Raw genomic sequence first — 19,797 nt, 5'->3', positions numbered from 1 at the left:
AAATGTGTGATAATTTTGTATTCATTTTAGAGGGCGGAAATAATTGCCTAAGAATGACTTCCAATTATATCACTGAATTAGCGGTCGTCAGATTTTCTTGGAAGATATCAAAATAAATTTAGTCCATGCATTTTCGACAACTTTAATTAATCCTTTTTTTTGTTTTTGCTTATTATAATATGAATTTAAAATGACACCGAACCTGTAGTCTGGCAAAAATTTGAATGATTATCAGCAAGAAAGGGAATATAAATTTTATCGAATGCATCACAAATAACCATGTACGCCATAAACGCCAATATAATGTAATTATTATTCTGGCCTATGTAAAGGAAAATCAAATATGGAAAGTTGAAAAACTTTAAAACTATCAAAATGTTATTATCCACAATTATCACATTGAATTTCAAGATACAGAATCGGACTTATACTCAGTAGTCCATTGTATAAGAGAGATGCTACACAATATATTTCTTATAAATATTGTAGATTAAGATTATAAAAACTGAGAACATTATGACTCAAAATGTAGCTGGTCAGCCTCATTAAATACACATATATATATTGGACGTTCCATATCCTCCATTCTCAATAGAAAGAGATTAACTTCATAAAAAGAAATAAAATGACACTTTTGAAAGAATACAATCTTTGGCCTCACGATGTAACAAAACATTTATACCATATTTAAAATTTCTAAAGAGTTACGTTCTGATAAATATGAGTCCATGAAGTCTGGTTTAGAAACTCAAAGAATCTTCTTCGCCAGAAAATTTGTTCAAAATGAATTTGTCACTCTTACAAGTTACAAATTAATGTTATTAGATGGCGGCACGAGGAAAAGCGGCCACTGATGGTAACCTCATCAAAGAGTGTTTAATGGAATCAGCAAATTAGTTGCGTCCTGAGAAAGTCGATTTGTTTAGAAGTACCAGCCTTTTTGGCAAGTTTAGTTGTGTAGAGAACAAAATAAATTGGAGAGAATTTTGAGACATAAATACACGAAAAAACTAGGAACTTTGAGGCATAAATACACGAAAAAACTAGGAACTTTGAGGCATAAATACACGAAAAAACTAGGAACTTTGAGGCATAAATACACGAAAAAACTAGGAACTTTGTGTGGTATTCTCTGGCGCTGAATGAGTCTACTGATCATTCGAGCACTTCACAACTTCTCGTGTTTATTTGTGCTGTCAATTGGGACTTTCAGATAACGTAGGAGTTGGCATCTGTTTGCAGCATGCATGAAACAATAACTGGAAAAGACATTTTCATGGACGTTCGAAAAATATTGCCTTCAGTGGAATCAGCCTCAAGGTGTTACAGCTGATGGAAGAAAGAAAATGGTAAGAGTCAGAAAGGGTCTTGTGTGGCATATCAGGACTCAGTTGGATGATTTACAAATTCCAGGCACTCTTATTCATACACTGCATCAAACATCAGCAAGCACTCTCAGGAAAAAAATTAGATATTTATTGTATACTAAAACCAGTCGTTTCTAATGTCTCAATCACCGTAAGTTCCAAGCTTTTCTTAAAGAAATTAATTCTGATTTCAGTAACTTAACTTATCACACAGCAGTGAGGTGGCTCAGCTGCAGTAAACTCCTCTTCTTTTTTTTACAAGCTCCGAGACGAAATAGATCTAGCTGAAAAAAAAGAGATGATCCACTGCTGTCAGATCCCACCTGGCTGTCAAAACATGCCATATTTGGTCCACATTACTTCCCACATGAATGAACTTAACTTGAATCTTCAGGAGAAGGATAACCTCGTCTTTCATCTTTAGGAAATCATCAGGGGATTTCGGAGAAAGCTGTCATTGTCTGAAGCACAACTGTAAAGAAAATACTTATCTCATTAACAAGAACATCCTCAGAAGATGTTAACCTCAATTTTCCGAAAAAGATTATTTGTGACTGGAACAAAACTTTTTTAAATATATTTTCAGATTTTGACAGAATTGAGATAGACCTTCTTCTGTTCCAGAATCCGTTTTATTGTAATCTTAATGATATGCCAGTAAAACTACAGTTGCAGCTCAATGATTTGGAAGCAAATCACTTTTGGGAAGAAAAACAGTGAAGGAAAACTTGCTGCATTTTACAGCTGCTTCCCTGATGATGACTTTTTAAAACTGAAGAACTTTGCCGCTGGTATGGCATCACTCTTTGGAACAACTTATGTATGTTAGCAAACATTTTCAAATATGAATTATATGAAGTTAGTATATCGAACACGATTGAAAAATTTGAATGCTATTCTCTTGATTGGGTGCAGCAATTCCAAACCAAACATTGATAATATCTTGAAAGCTAAACGTCTGTTTCACAAAACTTAGTAACCTTTTTTTTACTGCTTAGTTTTTAAAATTCGGATCTGTGTACACTGTATCTGATGAAACTAAATACATTTATAAATATTAGATTTACAAAAATAACCACATAAAGGGAGATTATCATTTGTATAATAGCATCATTTAACATTATATATAAATATTAATTTCCTTCTAAAGACCTAAAAACCAAAAACAATCAAACTATCACAAATTAATAAATACAAAGGTTGACGTACATATTCACAGATACATAATAATTATTTTTAAAACTTAAAGTACTTAACAAAAAAAACAGCTAAACAACTTAAATAATAAAAATGGAAAAGAAAAAGACACCTTAATTTTCTATCCTATACTTCTTATATCGCCGTACAATCAGCCTGAGAGTACTTTCATACCGAAGTGATATTCTTGGCTAATATTTAATTTGGCAGTATAATTGGGATTGGGAATCCTTATGAATTTATCTGGTATATCCAGATGTAGCCGATATCAAGGTGGTCCTCAGATTTCTTTCATCAATCACTTTATCTTCTTTTTTAATTAATTTGGCTACAGTTGGAGAATCCTCATGGTTAAAGTGGTGTATCTATCTACAGACGATAATAAGATATACTTTAGACTTTCTCCGTCTATCACCTGTGAGCTGTTGAGCAATAAACACTTTGTATTTACAGATAGCCGTGCCAATTTTTTTTTCCTCATCTGAACTATGCTTTATTTTAGATGGAATACCAAATACTACAAATTCTTCCCAATATCTTGGCTCAAAATCTACAATATAAATGGAATTAAGTAATATAAAATCTTATATAATTTTCAGAACTGGAAAGCAAATAAAAGAGTGTTTGATATTGTTATATATTTGTAAATAGACTTTACAAAATAGTGAAAAAACTATTAAAACTAGTCAATATCTGAAATTTCCGGCGATCATGGCTTCCTTTCAAACACTTTTTTTGCTAATGTCGCTTCATTTACATTTTTTTGCAAATAAACATCTTAGTTGTTCTTGTTTTTGTTATTTGTATATTACTCACCTATGATTAACATGGAATTATAAACTTAGTTTTTCGTCTTTTTTCACAAAGCTTTCTTTCGGGCTTATAAGTATTGAATATAATGATTAAGCGTTCCGCGCTCATCATTTTTTCAGTTATCAGGGCCGCAGTAAAAAAAGTATGATCATTACTGATCTTGCTGATAAGAAGCGTCTTTGCGGCTATACCAAACAGGACAAGGAGTTTTATTTCGAAAAGTATCCAAAGGTACCAGAAAACAAGTACAATTCTTTTCGAAGAATCTTCTAATTCCTTGTTCTTCTTCCACATCCACATCGCGAAATGTGACGTTTCCGTGTTCTGTTGGTCGGATCTCAAAGATATTGCTATGAGATGAAGAAAAAATCGGGGAACTAATGAAGATATTAATTTAACTAATCATAATGGTGGTGTCGAAGAATTTAACAGAAATATAGTATAAGAACTTCATTTCAGATAAGCCAATTAAGAAACAATCATACCAACATCAATATTTATTCATTCCTATAATATAATTTCATCCTTTGTTATCTCTGAGAGGCTATGTCAGCTTCACTGATAAATTGCCCTTTATTAAATATCCATTTATATTAAATTAGATATTCTAAGCAATAATAACATGTCCTATTTTTGTGAAAATTTTAGAGAAAAAGTTGTAAAATTTATGGTTACAATAACATCCTTTTCTTTCTTATAAAACAAAAATACCTAGAAAAAAAAATAGATTTTCTTCTTTCATCCTCTTTCTTTTGCATTATCATTCCTTATTACCATTCCACATCTAATAAATGCGAATGTCTGTTTGTGGGCGTGTGGGGGGGGCGGGTCTGTCTGGTAATCACGCCTAACCAATGAATAAATTTTGATGAAATTTTTGTTTAGGTTTTTCAGGCTCAAAAGATGATTTTGGTAAAATATTTTTTTGGCCTTCAAGGCTATGGCCAACTTAAAATAGAATTATTCAAAAAAAAAAAAAAAAATTGTTTAACAAACTACTATTTAATATAAAAAAAAAATAAAGAACTATAAATTCTGAGAACTTTTCTAGCTGCATGTTTGTATCTATCTTTGCGCACTTTAAAAAAAAGAGATTATAGGGTTTAGAAAAGAAAGAATAGACAGAATAAGACAAAGTATATTTAAACAAAAATATGAAAGATGAGCGAACGACAATTGAACTTGAATTTTTTTCTTCTCTAAACCTTATTATCTCCTTTAAAAGAAGGTGCACAAAAATACATAACAATATGCAACGAGAATAGTTCTTTATTTGCTATAAAAAGAAAAAGAGTTCATAATTTTATTTTAATTTATTTATGTGCGTGCAACACCGGGCAAACAAACTCTAGTTATAATGAAAAGGGCTGTTAACAATTATGTGTCGCCAAATAAAGTGATTAGCTGCAAAACTTCAAGGACAAACATAAAACCGTGTGCAAAATGACCTTTTTTTAAATAAACTCTGGTCTAAGTTTCATACATAAATAATCTGAATAGATGTTATAGATTTATCTTAGATCTAAAAGATTATTTGAGAGATTTTTTTACATAATAAATGTTTCCATAGTATTATTATTATTATTAACAAATATCTTGAGATGGTCTATAAATTAAGATAATTATTTAAAACAGTGATCAAAAGTAGTATAATAATTTTTTTCTATATTTTTTTATTATAGGTGAATTTGAACGGAAAAAAATGTCGAAAAGGAGTGTATCGTCTGAAAAAACTATTAAAAAACAGTTTCCTAATCAATTGAAACATTTAAATAGGAACAAAAAAGTAATTGAGAGTTCCAATAAGAAAATGAAACCAACCCCCGAGAATGGCAACCCATATAGGTAAATGTATGAAGAAGTATTTGAGATACTGTGTAAAGATTTAGTTTAATATATTAAAACCTTAATTTGATGTTCCGTTCAGATGAGCTAACTTATTGAAATTTTCTATCAATTCACGGTGTTAATGAGTAAAAATTCTCCTTTTCTTCTACTTTTTGTGCCAAATAGATAATTTTTTAATCAAATTTTATGAAGGACTTGTAAATATATCAATTGATGACGTACAGCGGAGCACAAGGCCTCTGTGGAGACCCGTTCAGAACCACTGCCAAAGCTGGAATTTTTTTAGGATGGGGGTTGCATCTAGGCCCCCTGAATTCCAAGATTTAATTTATTAAGAAAAATATATCTACTTTGTATTACATCCGTCGTCAAGGGCAACACGTAAAGAAAAATAGTAATTTTAAGATTAGACAAGGAAACACGGTTTTTGCTATTGTTCTTTTTTGTTCATTTATTTATAAATTGCTGGGGTCTGAATATCTGTCTCTCAGAATGATGAATTCCTACCTAATTTTATTATTATTTTTTTTAAATACGTAATGAAATAATAATAAATATGTTTAAATATAAGTTTACTATATTTTCCCTATACTAATGCCATTTGAGTTGTTGAATATTCTCTTCTCTATAGTAGTAATACATTTTATTCTACAGAAATTATAGGACAAGCAGCTGATTTTACCCAGGGTTTTAAAAAAGTAGTACCATAAATCTTGTTCCTGCATTTTCCTAACACTCTACTCACTCTACACTCACTCAATCTCCATCTCTTGGCTTGTGACATTAGTAGAGACATAAATAAAAATTGAAGTTGAAATTTGGTTTTTTCCACTGTAACATGGATAAATACATATTCAAAAATGACGGTCTCTCGGTCCGTGTAAAATAAAAATATCAGTTATTTGCCTGCTTATTCTTGAGGAATGTTATTATTTACGTTTTTTGAATTGCTGTTCTTATTTTATTGGCTTACTCAACTAATAACCCAATAGGGTGACTAGCAATTACATTCTTATGTAAATGATTCTAAACTGGATTGAGAATTGCAAAGACCTTCAGATATTTTAATAGAAGTATTTTTGTGAAACTCCGTAGTTCTGATTATAGAAGTATACGACGATTCCGTAGGAGATCAGAAGCAATGTTTGTATTCTTTTGCATAGAGACAATGATTGACGAAGTCCCATACCTTGATGGGAAGGGGGATCTGCATAATGAAGGATCCTTTCATTAAAGGAGATTAGATCCACCGAGTGAGGTACTAAGAGGCAAGATCCATTTACTTAATACTTTACACTTAGTTCAAAATTAATATTTGAGTAGTAAGTAATTATTATATAAATAACCAATATAGAAATCAGCAGTAGTATTCTTATTAGAACTCAAACATCAACAGTTGGCAGATCAATCGAATAATATTACCCTATATGTTTCTAAATGCTTAAATGCATAATATTTGCACTCTCCTTATTTTTTTTTCAATATTTCTATATTTGCTTATGGATTAAGACCCTTGTTAACATCAGCTGCATTTTACATGATTTTAGAGGGAAAGAATGTATTATTGCTATAGAGAAAAGATCTTTAAGCATTTAATTTAGTATTAACGTAAGGAAAATTTTGTAAAATTATGTTTGAATATATATTATTTTTATGCATTTAAAAAAGGTTACACAATACGTACGCATTTATATACATTTGTCCATGCCTTTACTAAAAAAATTTCATCTCTTTGTTTAAATTTCAAATTCTTTCTACGACCTACTCATTAAACTTAGACACCAGGTACTTGTACTTGTGAATTAATAATTTCAGTTTGTATTCAGTTATATAAATTATATATAAAATTTATGGTATTCATTCATACTATAAATCTTAACTTAATGTAACAATATACATTTAGTACGATTATTTCAATACTCGTTAAGTAAATTAGATTAAAAATGTACCAAATTATATCACTTACAATCTATATTTATTAGAAGATGTAAAGATTTTTTCTAGGTTTCTATGTTTGGATGAAGTTAAAAAAAGATAGGGAAGATAAGAGAGATTCGAATGGAATTATAAATTATGCGAACGTGTCTCTCTCTTTCCTGCTCCTGTCTATTGCTAATGTGAAAACTTAAATACAACATCAGCTGTTCAAAATTATTATCAAAGAAGATGTTAGAATAATATTTGATAACCAAGACGAAGCTAACTTAATGAATAATCTTCCATTAAGATGATTTTCACGATATAATCGTTGGGAGACTCCCAAAAGCCTTGACTGTTAGTAATCAGAGAGTTTTACTGTTGGACCATCATTGCCAAATGTCCGATATTTAACACCTCTAATTCGAACTCACATACAATTATTTCATGAGAAAAACTTTTCCTGACTGCGTTGTAGACTATGCTAGGGGATGCTCCAAGTTAATAATTAACTTAAAGCTTTTGTGATTATAACCTGTTCTTGAGTTGTAGGGAAGATGGGTGGGATGCCATCCCTATACAATAAAAATAATCAAAAGTAATACCTCTCAATCAAAATACTCTAAAATCATCCACCCTCAATGAAAATGGTCTAAAATATCCCCCTCTAAAACTAACAACATATTTTGTGTAAAAAAAATAAAAATAATTTCATTATTGATATATTAATTTATAGGTATACCATATATTTATATTCATATATTGCATTAAAAATTTTCAAAAATTTCTTGAGAAAGAAACCCCTAAACCCCCAATAAACATAATTTATTGCTTACTATGCCCCTTGGTTTAATTTTACAAATCAACCACTGATTACAGGGGAATAAAATATAAATATTTTTTTTACAAATTACCACTTGTATAATCTCCTTGTACAAGTTGTAACATTTACAAAATGTCAATGCTTTTAGATATGTAATTTTTCACTTGTTTTAATTTCATTTAAAAGTATATTTTCATTCAGGAGTAGTTAATACTAAAATATTGATTCGCCTGTGTCCAAATACCTTATTCACAAATAAATAAATAAATAATTTTTCAAGGGTTCGACGTTCGTTGTCTAAAGAAGCATTTGTAGAAGAGATTGAACAATGCAATTCAAGAAAATGTACATTGATTCAGTGTCGTGTTGGACCACTAAAAAAAGGTGAAAGTGTCGTTTTTCGAATAAGATCCCGTCTCTTTACTCAGTCTCATATTGAAGTAAGTTATATATCATTAATAAAATAATGTGTTTTGTAATATATTAAATCATTATTTAACCAATATGGTATATTTTATTCCACTTTAAAATTTTAATTTTAACAAATCTGTACAAATTTTTCTATTTTTATGCACGTGTCCTATTGAAGTTTTTTATGCTGTCTTAACTCAGTAGGGGTAGATATTGGCACCATGTACACCATAGTATTTTTTTCATTCCCTAGGATGCATGAACTGATATTTAAATAACATAATTTGGGTTTTATACTTCAAACATACTCGTCATTTGTCCTGTAGAATTATTCGGTCTCTTTCAATAGGGAAGGCGAATATGTTTGTCTTACAGTATATTGTTAAACTTTATTCCGACTAATGAATTTTTAGTTGGTATTTTTGTTAATGGCAAGCTTGACGAATATATGCGTGATAACATTTCTCAAAACTCACGGCTTTCTTTTTGAAATAAACCAGGATCCTTTGTATCTTCCATTCAGCTTTTTTATAAGTTGACTCTTCTATGATTTAAAGAAGTTGAACGTACGTATTATGAACTCAAAAAAGGTATTAAATGTAATTTTGACTTCTATATTACTTTGAACATCTATGTATTTCTATAAATAAATGAAAAGTTTAAAGTTTTGTTAGCATCTAATGGAATTATAATTAAAAGTCTAGAAATATAAACCTAAAATATCATAAGATTGGCTTTAATTTATATATTTATCAAGGAAAGGTTATAATATAATTTTTTACTTGACATTGTAGAGAAGACCCCTTTTAATCAATTTTTTGAATAAAATAAAATTTGCAATAAATTGAAAATAAGGTGGGTTATCGTAGCAAAAATGTACTGCTGTACTTATTGGGGATCGACAATTTACTTGTTTAGTTATAAAGAAAATTATTTATATATTCTTCTTCTCTTGACATATTCATTTTCTCCACTTCCTAATCAAGTGTGATTACTGAAAGGTGCATTGATCCTTTTTACCTAAAATTACTGTTAAAATAATCTAAATCAACTAAAAACTCTGCAATCCTATCAGTCAAGTCCTAATAAAATTTGTCAGTACTTGGCCTTGTCATTATCGGTCTTTTATGTTAACTACAGCAGCTGAAATGTCGTAGTTGCATACTCCCCTGAGTCCTTTACTAACTATGTACTTTCAGTTTTTCAACATAACCTCTTTCAAGAGGCAAGATAGCTGAAGTTTAAAGTAGGAGGTGCGGTTAAAACTTATTATTTTACGTTTTAGTTGTCATTTATTATTTTCTTCGGTTATATATTCTTCAATGCTAGCTTTGAGAAAAGACTATCTATTAATATAGCTAGAACTGTAGGACTGAAGGACCGAGGTATCGGTACTTAGGACCATTGCATTGTGAAAAAATATTGTACCAATAAAAAAGATTGAAAGGGGGATACTCATTTGGCAATTAGTTCTAGGAACGATCCAACACTACATGAAGTAGAAATGGGATATATAATAGGGGAATTTACTATATAATTTGACTTAACTCAACAGTTCTACAATTGTGTCTTAATTTTTATTAATAAAAAATGTATAGAACCACTCAAAAATCGAGTAAAGTTAAGGACCTCACTTAAAAGCGAGTATCTTGTTTATGTTATAGAATCAATCTTACATTTCAATTTAAAAAAAAATACACTCTATTTTTTTAAAGGCCAAACCTTTAAAGATTGAAAGTTTGAAAAGTCATTTTCGTGTTCCACGGCTTAAGTAACAATAACAAATGTGGGTTTCAGCCTGTGGGCATACCAAGGCCTTCATTTTCAGTCTTAGTATTTTTTTCCTTGGAATAATATGTCTTCGGCTACCTAATTTTATGAATGGATAAAGTTGTAACTAAACAACTAAAAATAAGAAACTGAAAAATAAAATGGTAATGAGCATCTACGAGAAGAAGAAATATACATAAATCCCACTCCATATGTGCCAGAGATTTAGGCAGGAATTACTCTGATGTCAATCTTCAATTCTTCTATGACTATGAGTCCAATAAGAACTTACATATAGGTCCAAATTATGTGTGCTCATGAACGGCTGAGAGTAACACTGATCATTTGTTACAGTGTGTAAGCCCTTGCTACACTTAAAGTTAATGTGGCATCGCAATCTGATTAATTTCTTCCTATGCCCTTGATCAGCGGTTCTTAACTTGTGGGGAATTGTAAATTAGAAATACCGCAAAGTATAAGCTTATCTGGGCATAGTTTAGGAATATTTGTATATGTTACAAACATGTTTTGTTTCTCTGAAGATATACTTTTCTCAAGTAGTGAGACTTCCTGGAAGGATCTGCAGGGTTATAACTTGATATAAAAATGGATAACAATACATTTTATTGCAATTTTCAGCTCTTCAAGAGAAAGTGCACGATTTTGTTTGGGGACACTTCCCTTTAACATTATAGTTAGGCGTTTTAGCCACTCTATAGTTCTTTGAATTTTGATCAAAGACGAAAATGTATTTAGGATTTAAGATAAAGGAGTAGGAATATCTCGAACAATAAGTTTATTAATAGATTTATTTTTTTCACAGTCCATTGCATTATTTTCTTCATTAGTATTAACATAGCTCTTTGGCCAATCTTCTTCTTTTAACCTAAGCCAGTGAGGTCCATAGAACCATAAATCGTTTTTTACAAATTGAGCGGCCGACAATCTACGACATCTATGGTCGGTAGGATTATGTACTCCAGAGACATGACTCCAACATGATGGACCTATAATATCTTGAATGAAATGGCAACGTAGATTTTCTCCAATTTCATGCCTCGCTTTGAATCCAATGAAAAACAACAGCAGAATCTGCCCTTGCACGAACTCTGGAAATTTTAATCGGAGTTATTGGGTAAAAATGTTCAATAAGGCGAGCACATAAAAGCGCAGCCTCTAATTCCATGCGTGGAATTGTGATTTATTTGAGTGGTCCTTCTTTAGTCGGTGATGTGAGAAAACCAACCTTTATAGACTCATCAATAAGAACAAACCTGACATAAAGCACTGCACTCCATCCCTTGGATAAAGCATCTCCAAAAACACACAACTAAGTATCTTTATAATTAAAATTGGGTTTCATGACACATTTAGGAACTGAAAAGGTTTTAAGAAGTCCTCATTCATATTTTCATTGTAACCATCTCTCAGCAAGATCTCTTGGCAACAAGTCATCCCATTTTATCTTCCGATTCCATGTTTCTTGAAAGACAGATAAGTTTAGCTATGAAGAAAACAGGTGCAAATCTACCTTGAGGATCAAAATATCTCGAAGATTTAAATAACACACCTCTTTTTGTTAGTGATTTTTTAATCTTCGTTAAATCCATAAACAGGTAAATACTATCTTCCTTTGGATTCCAAGAATAACTGAAAGCCTTAGTTTCATCAAGTAATAGAGTTATATCTTCATTATTGAGTAATTGATTAAGAACATGTGAAATCACTTCCAGATTATTGCTGCACCACTTCTGTAGTTGAAATTGACCATAAGAATTTATCTTAATATGTTGATCCACCATTTTTTTTTTTTTTTTGCTTCGATAATGTCACTTGTTCCAGTGACAAAGTCATCCACGTACATATAATTATCAATAACATTCACTACAGTTTGATATTGTGATTTGAATTTCTGAGCATTCATTTTGACAGTAGATATACACGAATGAGCAGCACTTCCGGTCCAAAAACGGCCTCGCATGGCGACACTCTTTGATAGAGCCATTTATCTTTAGCCTAAAAAAACCGCAGAAGATCTTTTTGTCTTTTGGAAAGTAAACTTGATTGTACATTTTTGTTATGTCAGCCACAATAGCTACAGCCTGAAAGCTCCACCAGTATAAAATGTATACAATATCAAGTTGTATCTTTGGACTTACATAAAGCTTATCCTTAAGCGATTTACCATGATTCCCTTTCATTGATGCGTCAAAAACAATCCGCAATTTAGTTGTAGTAGACGTTTCTTTTATCACACCATGATTTGGTAAATAATAAACCATATTATTATTGATTGGCACTTCATCATACAGTATCACTTTAGTGAAACCCAAATCAAAATTACTTTGTATAGCATTCCGATATACATTTCAAAATTCAGCCCTTGTACGAAATGATTACTCTAGTTTATTGAAACGTTTGAGAGCAAGTGCTGTTGACTCTGACGTGTACAAAAAGTCATCCATCAAAGGTGAAGGAGCCTCAAAGGGACCATTGTCTGTCACTCTAACCTTAGAACGAACAACATCCTCAGCTTTCCATTCATTTTTTGATATATGTTTCTTATTAGAGGTACCAATTTCTTCTGTTTCTATCAAGAGCATAATGACTATTAAATGGGAGACTAATGACCCATCCAAGTTTCGTATGTTTTACAAACGGTTCATCCTGTTACCTAATTATATTTGGAATAGATGTTAAAAATTGATTGATATTATTAGCTCCTATCAATATTTCTATTTTTCCTGGTAGATCTACAGAATCAGCTAAATCTAAATCATATAAATGTGAATGAGATAATACAATTTTCAGAGTTGATAACGAGTATTCAGAAATACGGTTAACTTCAAAGGCCTCGATTAGAACTGATTTTCCAGTACAAGTCTGTAATCTGATACTGTGTAGAAAATACTTTTTAATCGGACACTCTATATCAGCAATACCACTAATAGAAATTTCTGCCGAGATTCCCCATTACTTATGATACTTGACCACCTTAGATGTTACTAAACTTATCTGAGATCCAGGATCGAATAAAATACGAACCTCTTCACTACGATCATTCCCTACAATATATGTTCTTGCAGTCATTAACAAAGTTGAATTAATAGTAGAAATATGCCCAACACTAGATCTTGAACTTAAAGGAACAAGTTCTGTTTCATTTTCTGTTCTATGAAGAAGAGTATCGTGTCTACCATTACACTTTTGACATGACTTAATTGATAAACATTCCCTTAGACGATGTCCCATTTTCAAACAGTAAAAACAAACAGCGAGATTCTTGACTTTTAATTGACGTTCATGTAAGTTTTCTCCTTGAACAACACAAAACCATTAAGTGAATGTTGTTCTATATAATTATTAGGACACTGATACCAAATTACTATACTTTTATTAACAACCTTTTTAATGATTTGCAATATTCCATCACTTTTCATTCAATTGCAGGTTACCTTAGCTGCAATTCTAACATGCAATAGGAATTTGTCTCCTGTGATCAAATCTTGATCTTGAATTTACTAACAAATCGGTCCAATCCATCCCTAAGGAGGCCAAACACTTTACTCTCCAGAAGAGGAATGACAAATCTTCTTACATTAGGATATTCCAAATCTATATCATTCGCCTTTAAAGCACGTTGGATCGTAATTATTTCATCGTGGAAATAATAAAAATCATTGGCATTATTTCTTACATGATTTAGACCCACAAATCTATGGAACAGCTTAGATATCACACTCAGACTACAGCCAAAATTATCTGTTGATATCCTGATAGCCTCATCCTAGCTTTCCTTGGTCATAGGAAGAAGCTAAATTTTTAAGAGCCGTACACTGGAGTTCAGATCTCAAAAAAGTAAACTTCGTTATAGTATTGATTTTATTATTATCAACATTTGGTATAAAAGTCTCCATCCATTCCGTTCCCCGTTGAACTACGTACTTTAAATTGGGGTACACAGAACATGGGAGGGGCTCATTATTTTCTATTTTAGTCTCTTCAATAGGGGAAGAAAACCCCTTTTTAATATCTATAAGCTCTTTCTGATATTTTATTTCTGTTTTCAAGTTATCGATCTTCAATTCTCTTGCAAAATTTGGAGATGCCTTGATAGTCTTTCCGTGCCGTTTTTGCAACTCTGGAATTTCCCAGAGTTGTTTACTATAAAGATCTTGATCGCCATCGGTGTCGAACTCGGCGTAAAATTTCATTAATTGTTCCATTGCCGAACAAAAACGTTCATCCAACTCTTCGATTCTCTTTTAGTCTGGGTATACATCCTTTACTTCATCAGTCAGCTCTTGAAGCTACTCTTCAAAATACTCCCTATGCTGTGGAAGCAGTGCAATTTTAAATGGTGCCATCTTATATTTAAAACAAAAATATTAAATATTAATAGATGTACCACCACGTGTGGTTACACTAACGATCTGAGATGATATTGCCCTATGCTATTGACAATCACAAATCTATCCAAATCCCTAAGATCCAGCTCAAAGGACCATGAATAGAACCTCTCCCGAGCGTTTTCTTTCCTTTTAAAGGCAAGGACGGGCCTAATTTACAACACAATTTAATTAGTGCAATGCAATTCCAATTTTATTAAAGGCAACCACATGCCACCTTCAAACACACACAAAAGACGAGTAATATATGTATATTTAGGAGCGTAACTCACTCGTGTAAATAATAAGAAAAAACAACACCAATATCAAAAGAAGACATATTAAAAAAAAATGAATAAGAATGATACAGGGAAACACCAGTATAATAATTCAATTGTTACGACTTCGCTATCCACATGGTATAATCTCCAAAATTGAATTACCTGAATATTTTTTATTAAGAATTTGGTAAATTAAAAAAACGTGTCATATCAATGAATATTGTTAGTCTTTTTTATCATAATTCTGAGATTATACATCTATAAAAATGCGTGTCCACACTTTTTAATTGCAAAATTTGGAAATATGTAACTGTACTCAATTAATCCTAAGACTGGGATGAACTGAACCAAATAAATAAGGACCCACACAAAAACTATTGCACTAAGTAATAGCATCATTTTTCATCAATACTACCAAGGAAGTATAATTTAACGCGCAGAATTAAAGAGATTAAATACGAATGTAATCTTTAACGAACTTAGAAATGGAAGAAAAAATATAGTTCATAAATACGAACAAAAACTCTAAGAATGTTTCTTGCACAAGAGTGTTGGCTAATTTAAAATTTGAAAGGAGCGTTATTAACGCTGCTAAAGTACAACGGTTATAGTGAATTATTTGTAATTCATTTGCTATGATGTTTTGGATAATTTTTGAGTAACTGTAGAATTTCTAACCAATAAATGTACTCAACACGTTCACCTAATCATTATTTTAGACACTGTAACTTATAATTCCATATATTTCGATAGTATAAACTAATTTTATTCATTACAAAATATTCATAATGCTCAAGGTTAGAGAGGATTTGTGTACCTATGTTTAGAAAAAAAAATATCATATTAATCTTCTTATGTAAGGAACCAATGTAGGGAGGCGTTTGCCAGATTTCAGTGTTTGAGATCATTACAATTATTGAACTATACATAATAAAGAAAGGTATGTGTAAGGTTTATATGTGTTGTATTATTATAACATCGACAACAAAATCAATACATTGTAAAATTATATATTAAGTCTATTTTAGAATTAAAATTAATTAAACATAAAAAATAATTTATATTTGGTTCTATAATGTTTTTGAGGTATGAAACTTTTAACATAAAGATTGCGTCAACAGAAATATGTAATAACTTTTGTTGCCCAAAGTTTAAAGATCTTAGCTTGAAAAATGAGGCCTTTAGGTCTTAAGAAGTATTCCTCGAAAATATGTATTAATGCCAAAAGTACCTTTAAATAAAGAGATGAAAGTTGCACTAAATCTTAAAAATACCAACAACTATATAAATTTTTTGGTTTAATATTACTTAATAATCTTAAACCTTTTATTTTAGGCCCATTTAGTGATTTGATAAGAAATATTTTTTTTTACTTTTATTTAAATATTAAACAAAAACAAAATTAGTTTAAAATTAATGATGAAATATTGCCTAATTGTAAACAAACTTCCTATAGAGCTCCAAATAATCCCAGTGATGCCATTAGAGGCCAAAAACTTAAATTTGTATGATAAAATATATTATGCCATAAGTTGTATTATGTACCTGCATTGGAGGCTAAGTAGTTTCTAGTACAAAATGTATTATGTTCATGTCTTAAGTCCCTCATCTTATATATATTTATAAGTCTGTTTTTGTTGTTATCTCACATGGAATCCAAAACAGTCAAAACATGAATCTGAGATTTACAATGTAGACGCATACAAATATCCAAACATGTTCCTATATTATATGTTTTAAGCCTCCAAGGTCATTAAAAGGTTGTTATTGACCGAAATAAAATCTCATTTCCCTTCTCTTTTTCTATATATCTCCTTCTCTCTGTCTTTCACCTCTTCTCTTCTCCCTTTGTTTCTTTCTGCATCCCTTTCTTTGTCTTTTTTCCTCTCCGTTTGTCTCTTTCTACATCCCTTTCTCTGTCTCATTTCTTCTACCTTCATTACATGTTTCTACACCACTCTATTCAACCCTGCAACGTGGGTACCCTCTCCCATTATATAATATTATTCTATATTTTGTATTTGATTTTTCTTCTCTCCTTTTTTTAAGTATTTAAATACAATAATGAATCAAAAAGTTTCTTTGATCCTTAGGTTGGGTTACCTCATTTATCATGTATGTAAAATATATATTGGATTGGAGAAAGTTTAGAAAATATTTCTAGTGCAATGTTGGATTTGTTTAGTAAGTTTAAGGAAAAAGTTCAAGTAACTAAACAAAAGTCTTAAGTTCTCTGCTTTTATTTGATAGTAAACAAAATAAGCAAAATAATAAAGCTAGAGGAAAAAAGCTTCCATTCCCGTTCTAGTTCACACCAGCAAAACCAAGGTTTTTGCTCCCATTAAAGTTCTAATCCCAAAAATCATCTCAAAGGCTGTGTGCTTGGTCTTTGTTACAGTATTAGTGTTGCTTTTGTTATTATCAAAGCTAACTAATAGTCAATGTAGCCTGTTTTATATAGGTTCCGTAGGGAATGGCTAGTAATTAAAAAAAAAGTTATTCGATTTTTACTGCATTTTAAGACGTTCATAAGTTGTTGTTAACACCCCTGACGAAGTTTTTACTGTTATAAAAAACCTCTCAATCCTCTTGAGTGACATTTCAATAGTTTTTTTTCTCAGCATTTCCAAATGCGGACCAGTCTATGTTCTTCTTCTAGGCAAACTTCATACCCAGCTTCTTATCAAAGGTATTTTATACCTCCTTGGGCTTCATCTTGTTTGGTCAATTACTCTAATGCTTATCATTGAGTTTGCCCCTAATGAACAAATGATTTCTGTCATAACGTATAGTGACGTTACTGACCTTTAGGTTCTTCAAGATGTCGGAAGTGGTCATGTCGCTGATTACTAAAACCCAAATGAAAGTTATTTTTATTTATTTTTTGTTTATTTTCTATATATCAAATGAAAGCTAATAATATAAGCCTTTTGCTTTGTTCCCATCCTGATATAAATGTTTATAACTTTTGGAACAGACCAATGAGCAATTTATTTCCAAGAATTTTGCATATTATAATCTTATCAATTTTCTTTTTCAAAATAAAGTGATTCTGTGATCTAAAATTTTGGAAGCATCAAAATGTATAAAGTATGGTTCATTTTTGAATTTTAATGCATTTTTTTTAATGTTATCATTTGTACTGATTAAGTATAAGGTAACACTATAGTATTACATTTACACCATATGACCAAGGAATCTTCTTTGAAGTACATATACATAGTGTATATCGCCTTCTGTAGGAACTACAGGGGCGCCAACCTACGCATATTGACTTGAATAGAATAATATCTCCCAAGCGTGTTGTCCATTGATCTAAGCCATTCCTTTTTAATCATTCTTCTGTCTACTTTACAATAAAAGTTGCAATGAGCTTATCAAACAATCACAAAAAAAAGTCATGTATTTTCCTTTCAGCTGTTTTTATTAGTTATTTATGGATGATTTAAAACAGCTGACTGTATATATTACGAACTCAAAAAAGTATTACATAGGATTTATAGTTTTATATTAATTGATATAAATCAAGAGCCTTTGATTAGAATTTGTCTTATTTTATACTCAGGCGTTTATACTTATTTTGATAAAATTATCGATTGAATGTGTTTAATAATTAATAACTATTCTCTAAATAATAATTAATAACTATTCTTTAAATAATAATTAATAACTATTCTCTAAATAATAATTAATAACTATTCTCTAAATAATAATTAATAACCATTCTCTAAATAGTAATTAAGTATGGCCAACAAGAAAAAGACTAATGTTTACCTACCATATATTTTTGTCCCATTTTTCCCTTTCCCTTTTGTCAGTCGAGTTTAGATAGAAAAACTAGTTGTGTCTCTAATTTTTCATAGTTATTTATAATTAAATGAAGGGGGAAATCTTCAATCTTTGTATTTGAATATATCTCATTTAAAATGTGTTTTTTTTATATGGATCGAACTTTTCTTTTTATATTTTCTTTGTGAAATGATTCTCAAAAACACATTTGCCCTTAGCTTTTTTTTGGGAGTGGACTTAAGCCTACCCCTACCCTTTTTTATCACATTTATTTCATTAACTAAGGAAGTCTATAATAATAAGAAGAAAAAAACATCTTTTGCATAATGTATGCCAAGGGAGTGTAAATGAGTGGGGCATCTCTTGATTCTTATACTATTTTACTTATGAAAATGACTTAACTCTTGTAGATTTCTCATTTTTTATCACCGATTGATCGATAATCTGAATGAATGGATTCATGGTCATCATAATATTCTCAACACGTCTAAGTCATAAAAAATAATTTCGTCCCATAAAATTTTTATAGAAGAATAAGTCAATATTTTCAGCTCAATCTCATTTGTTTTAATGATAATGAGCATAAAATCGCCATTCCGTTGATGGTAGGAGTTATGTCCACAAAAGTGAAAGGGAGTATTTGTGAATTCAGTCATAGATAACGTCTCCATGTGTCTCTCGATTCATTTTTTAATTGACTTGTCTTGGAGAAAGAGGACTTGGACTTAAACTGGATTCGGCGACGAGGTAACTCAGAGGCCACTGACTTGGACTCACATTGGACTCGGAATATGGTGACCTGGACTCAGAAAAAGTCTGCACCTTGACCAATAATGCAAATCCAGTGTAGAATGGGGATGTTAAAAAAGGAACCAGATATCAACATGGTAACCCTGACAATTTGAATAATATTTTGGAAGAAAGAAAGAATAATACTCATGACGTTTTATTAGATAAGCTGTGACAAGAGAGGAAGGAGAAAATGACATAAACAAGGACGTTTGCTGACATTACTCCAATGTTGATCCCCAATTCTACTCTGAGTCCAACAAGAACTTACAATTATAACTCTGCAAGAAATCTTCAAGGTTACGCTCTGTCTTTTTTGAGTACACACGACAATAATGACAACTGCTAAGGAAATGAAAATTATTTCTTAATATTATGAATCATAAAGTAACGGGCCAGCTAAA

The 19,797-nt window shown here is 30.9% G+C and overlaps 1 protein-coding gene across 10 annotated transcripts in view; it reads left to right on the top strand.

Annotated features, from left to right (window-relative positions):
* The window catches only part of LOC121126783 (integrin alpha-PS2), a 130,023-nt gene that overhangs the window by 97,551 nt on the left and 12,675 nt on the right, over nt 1-19,797 (top strand). For 7 of the 10 annotated variants that reach the window (XR_011782581.1, XM_071892065.1, XM_071892067.1 and 4 more), the window contains 2 exons: nt 5,060-5,222; nt 8,246-8,405. The exons of 1 other annotated variant lie outside the window; for it this stretch is intronic. Coding sequence is in view for 6 of the 9 variants with exons in the window: in XM_071892065.1 (XP_071748166.1) it covers nt 5,060-5,222; nt 8,246-8,405 (323 nt within the window). In the remaining 3 variants the exon portion in view is untranslated. The remainder of the gene's footprint in view (nt 1-5,059; nt 5,223-8,245; nt 8,406-19,797) is intronic. 2 more of the 10 variants (XR_011782583.1, XR_011782582.1) reach the window with 1 other exon arrangement.

Source organism: Lepeophtheirus salmonis, chromosome 12, assembly GCF_016086655.4.
Source record: "Lepeophtheirus salmonis chromosome 12, UVic_Lsal_1.4, whole genome shotgun sequence".
In the NCBI taxonomy this organism is placed as follows: Eukaryota; Metazoa; Arthropoda; class Copepoda; order Siphonostomatoida; family Caligidae; genus Lepeophtheirus; species Lepeophtheirus salmonis.
Note: the sequence above shows the minus strand (reverse complement) of the source record. Positions and strands in the feature narration are given on the sequence as shown.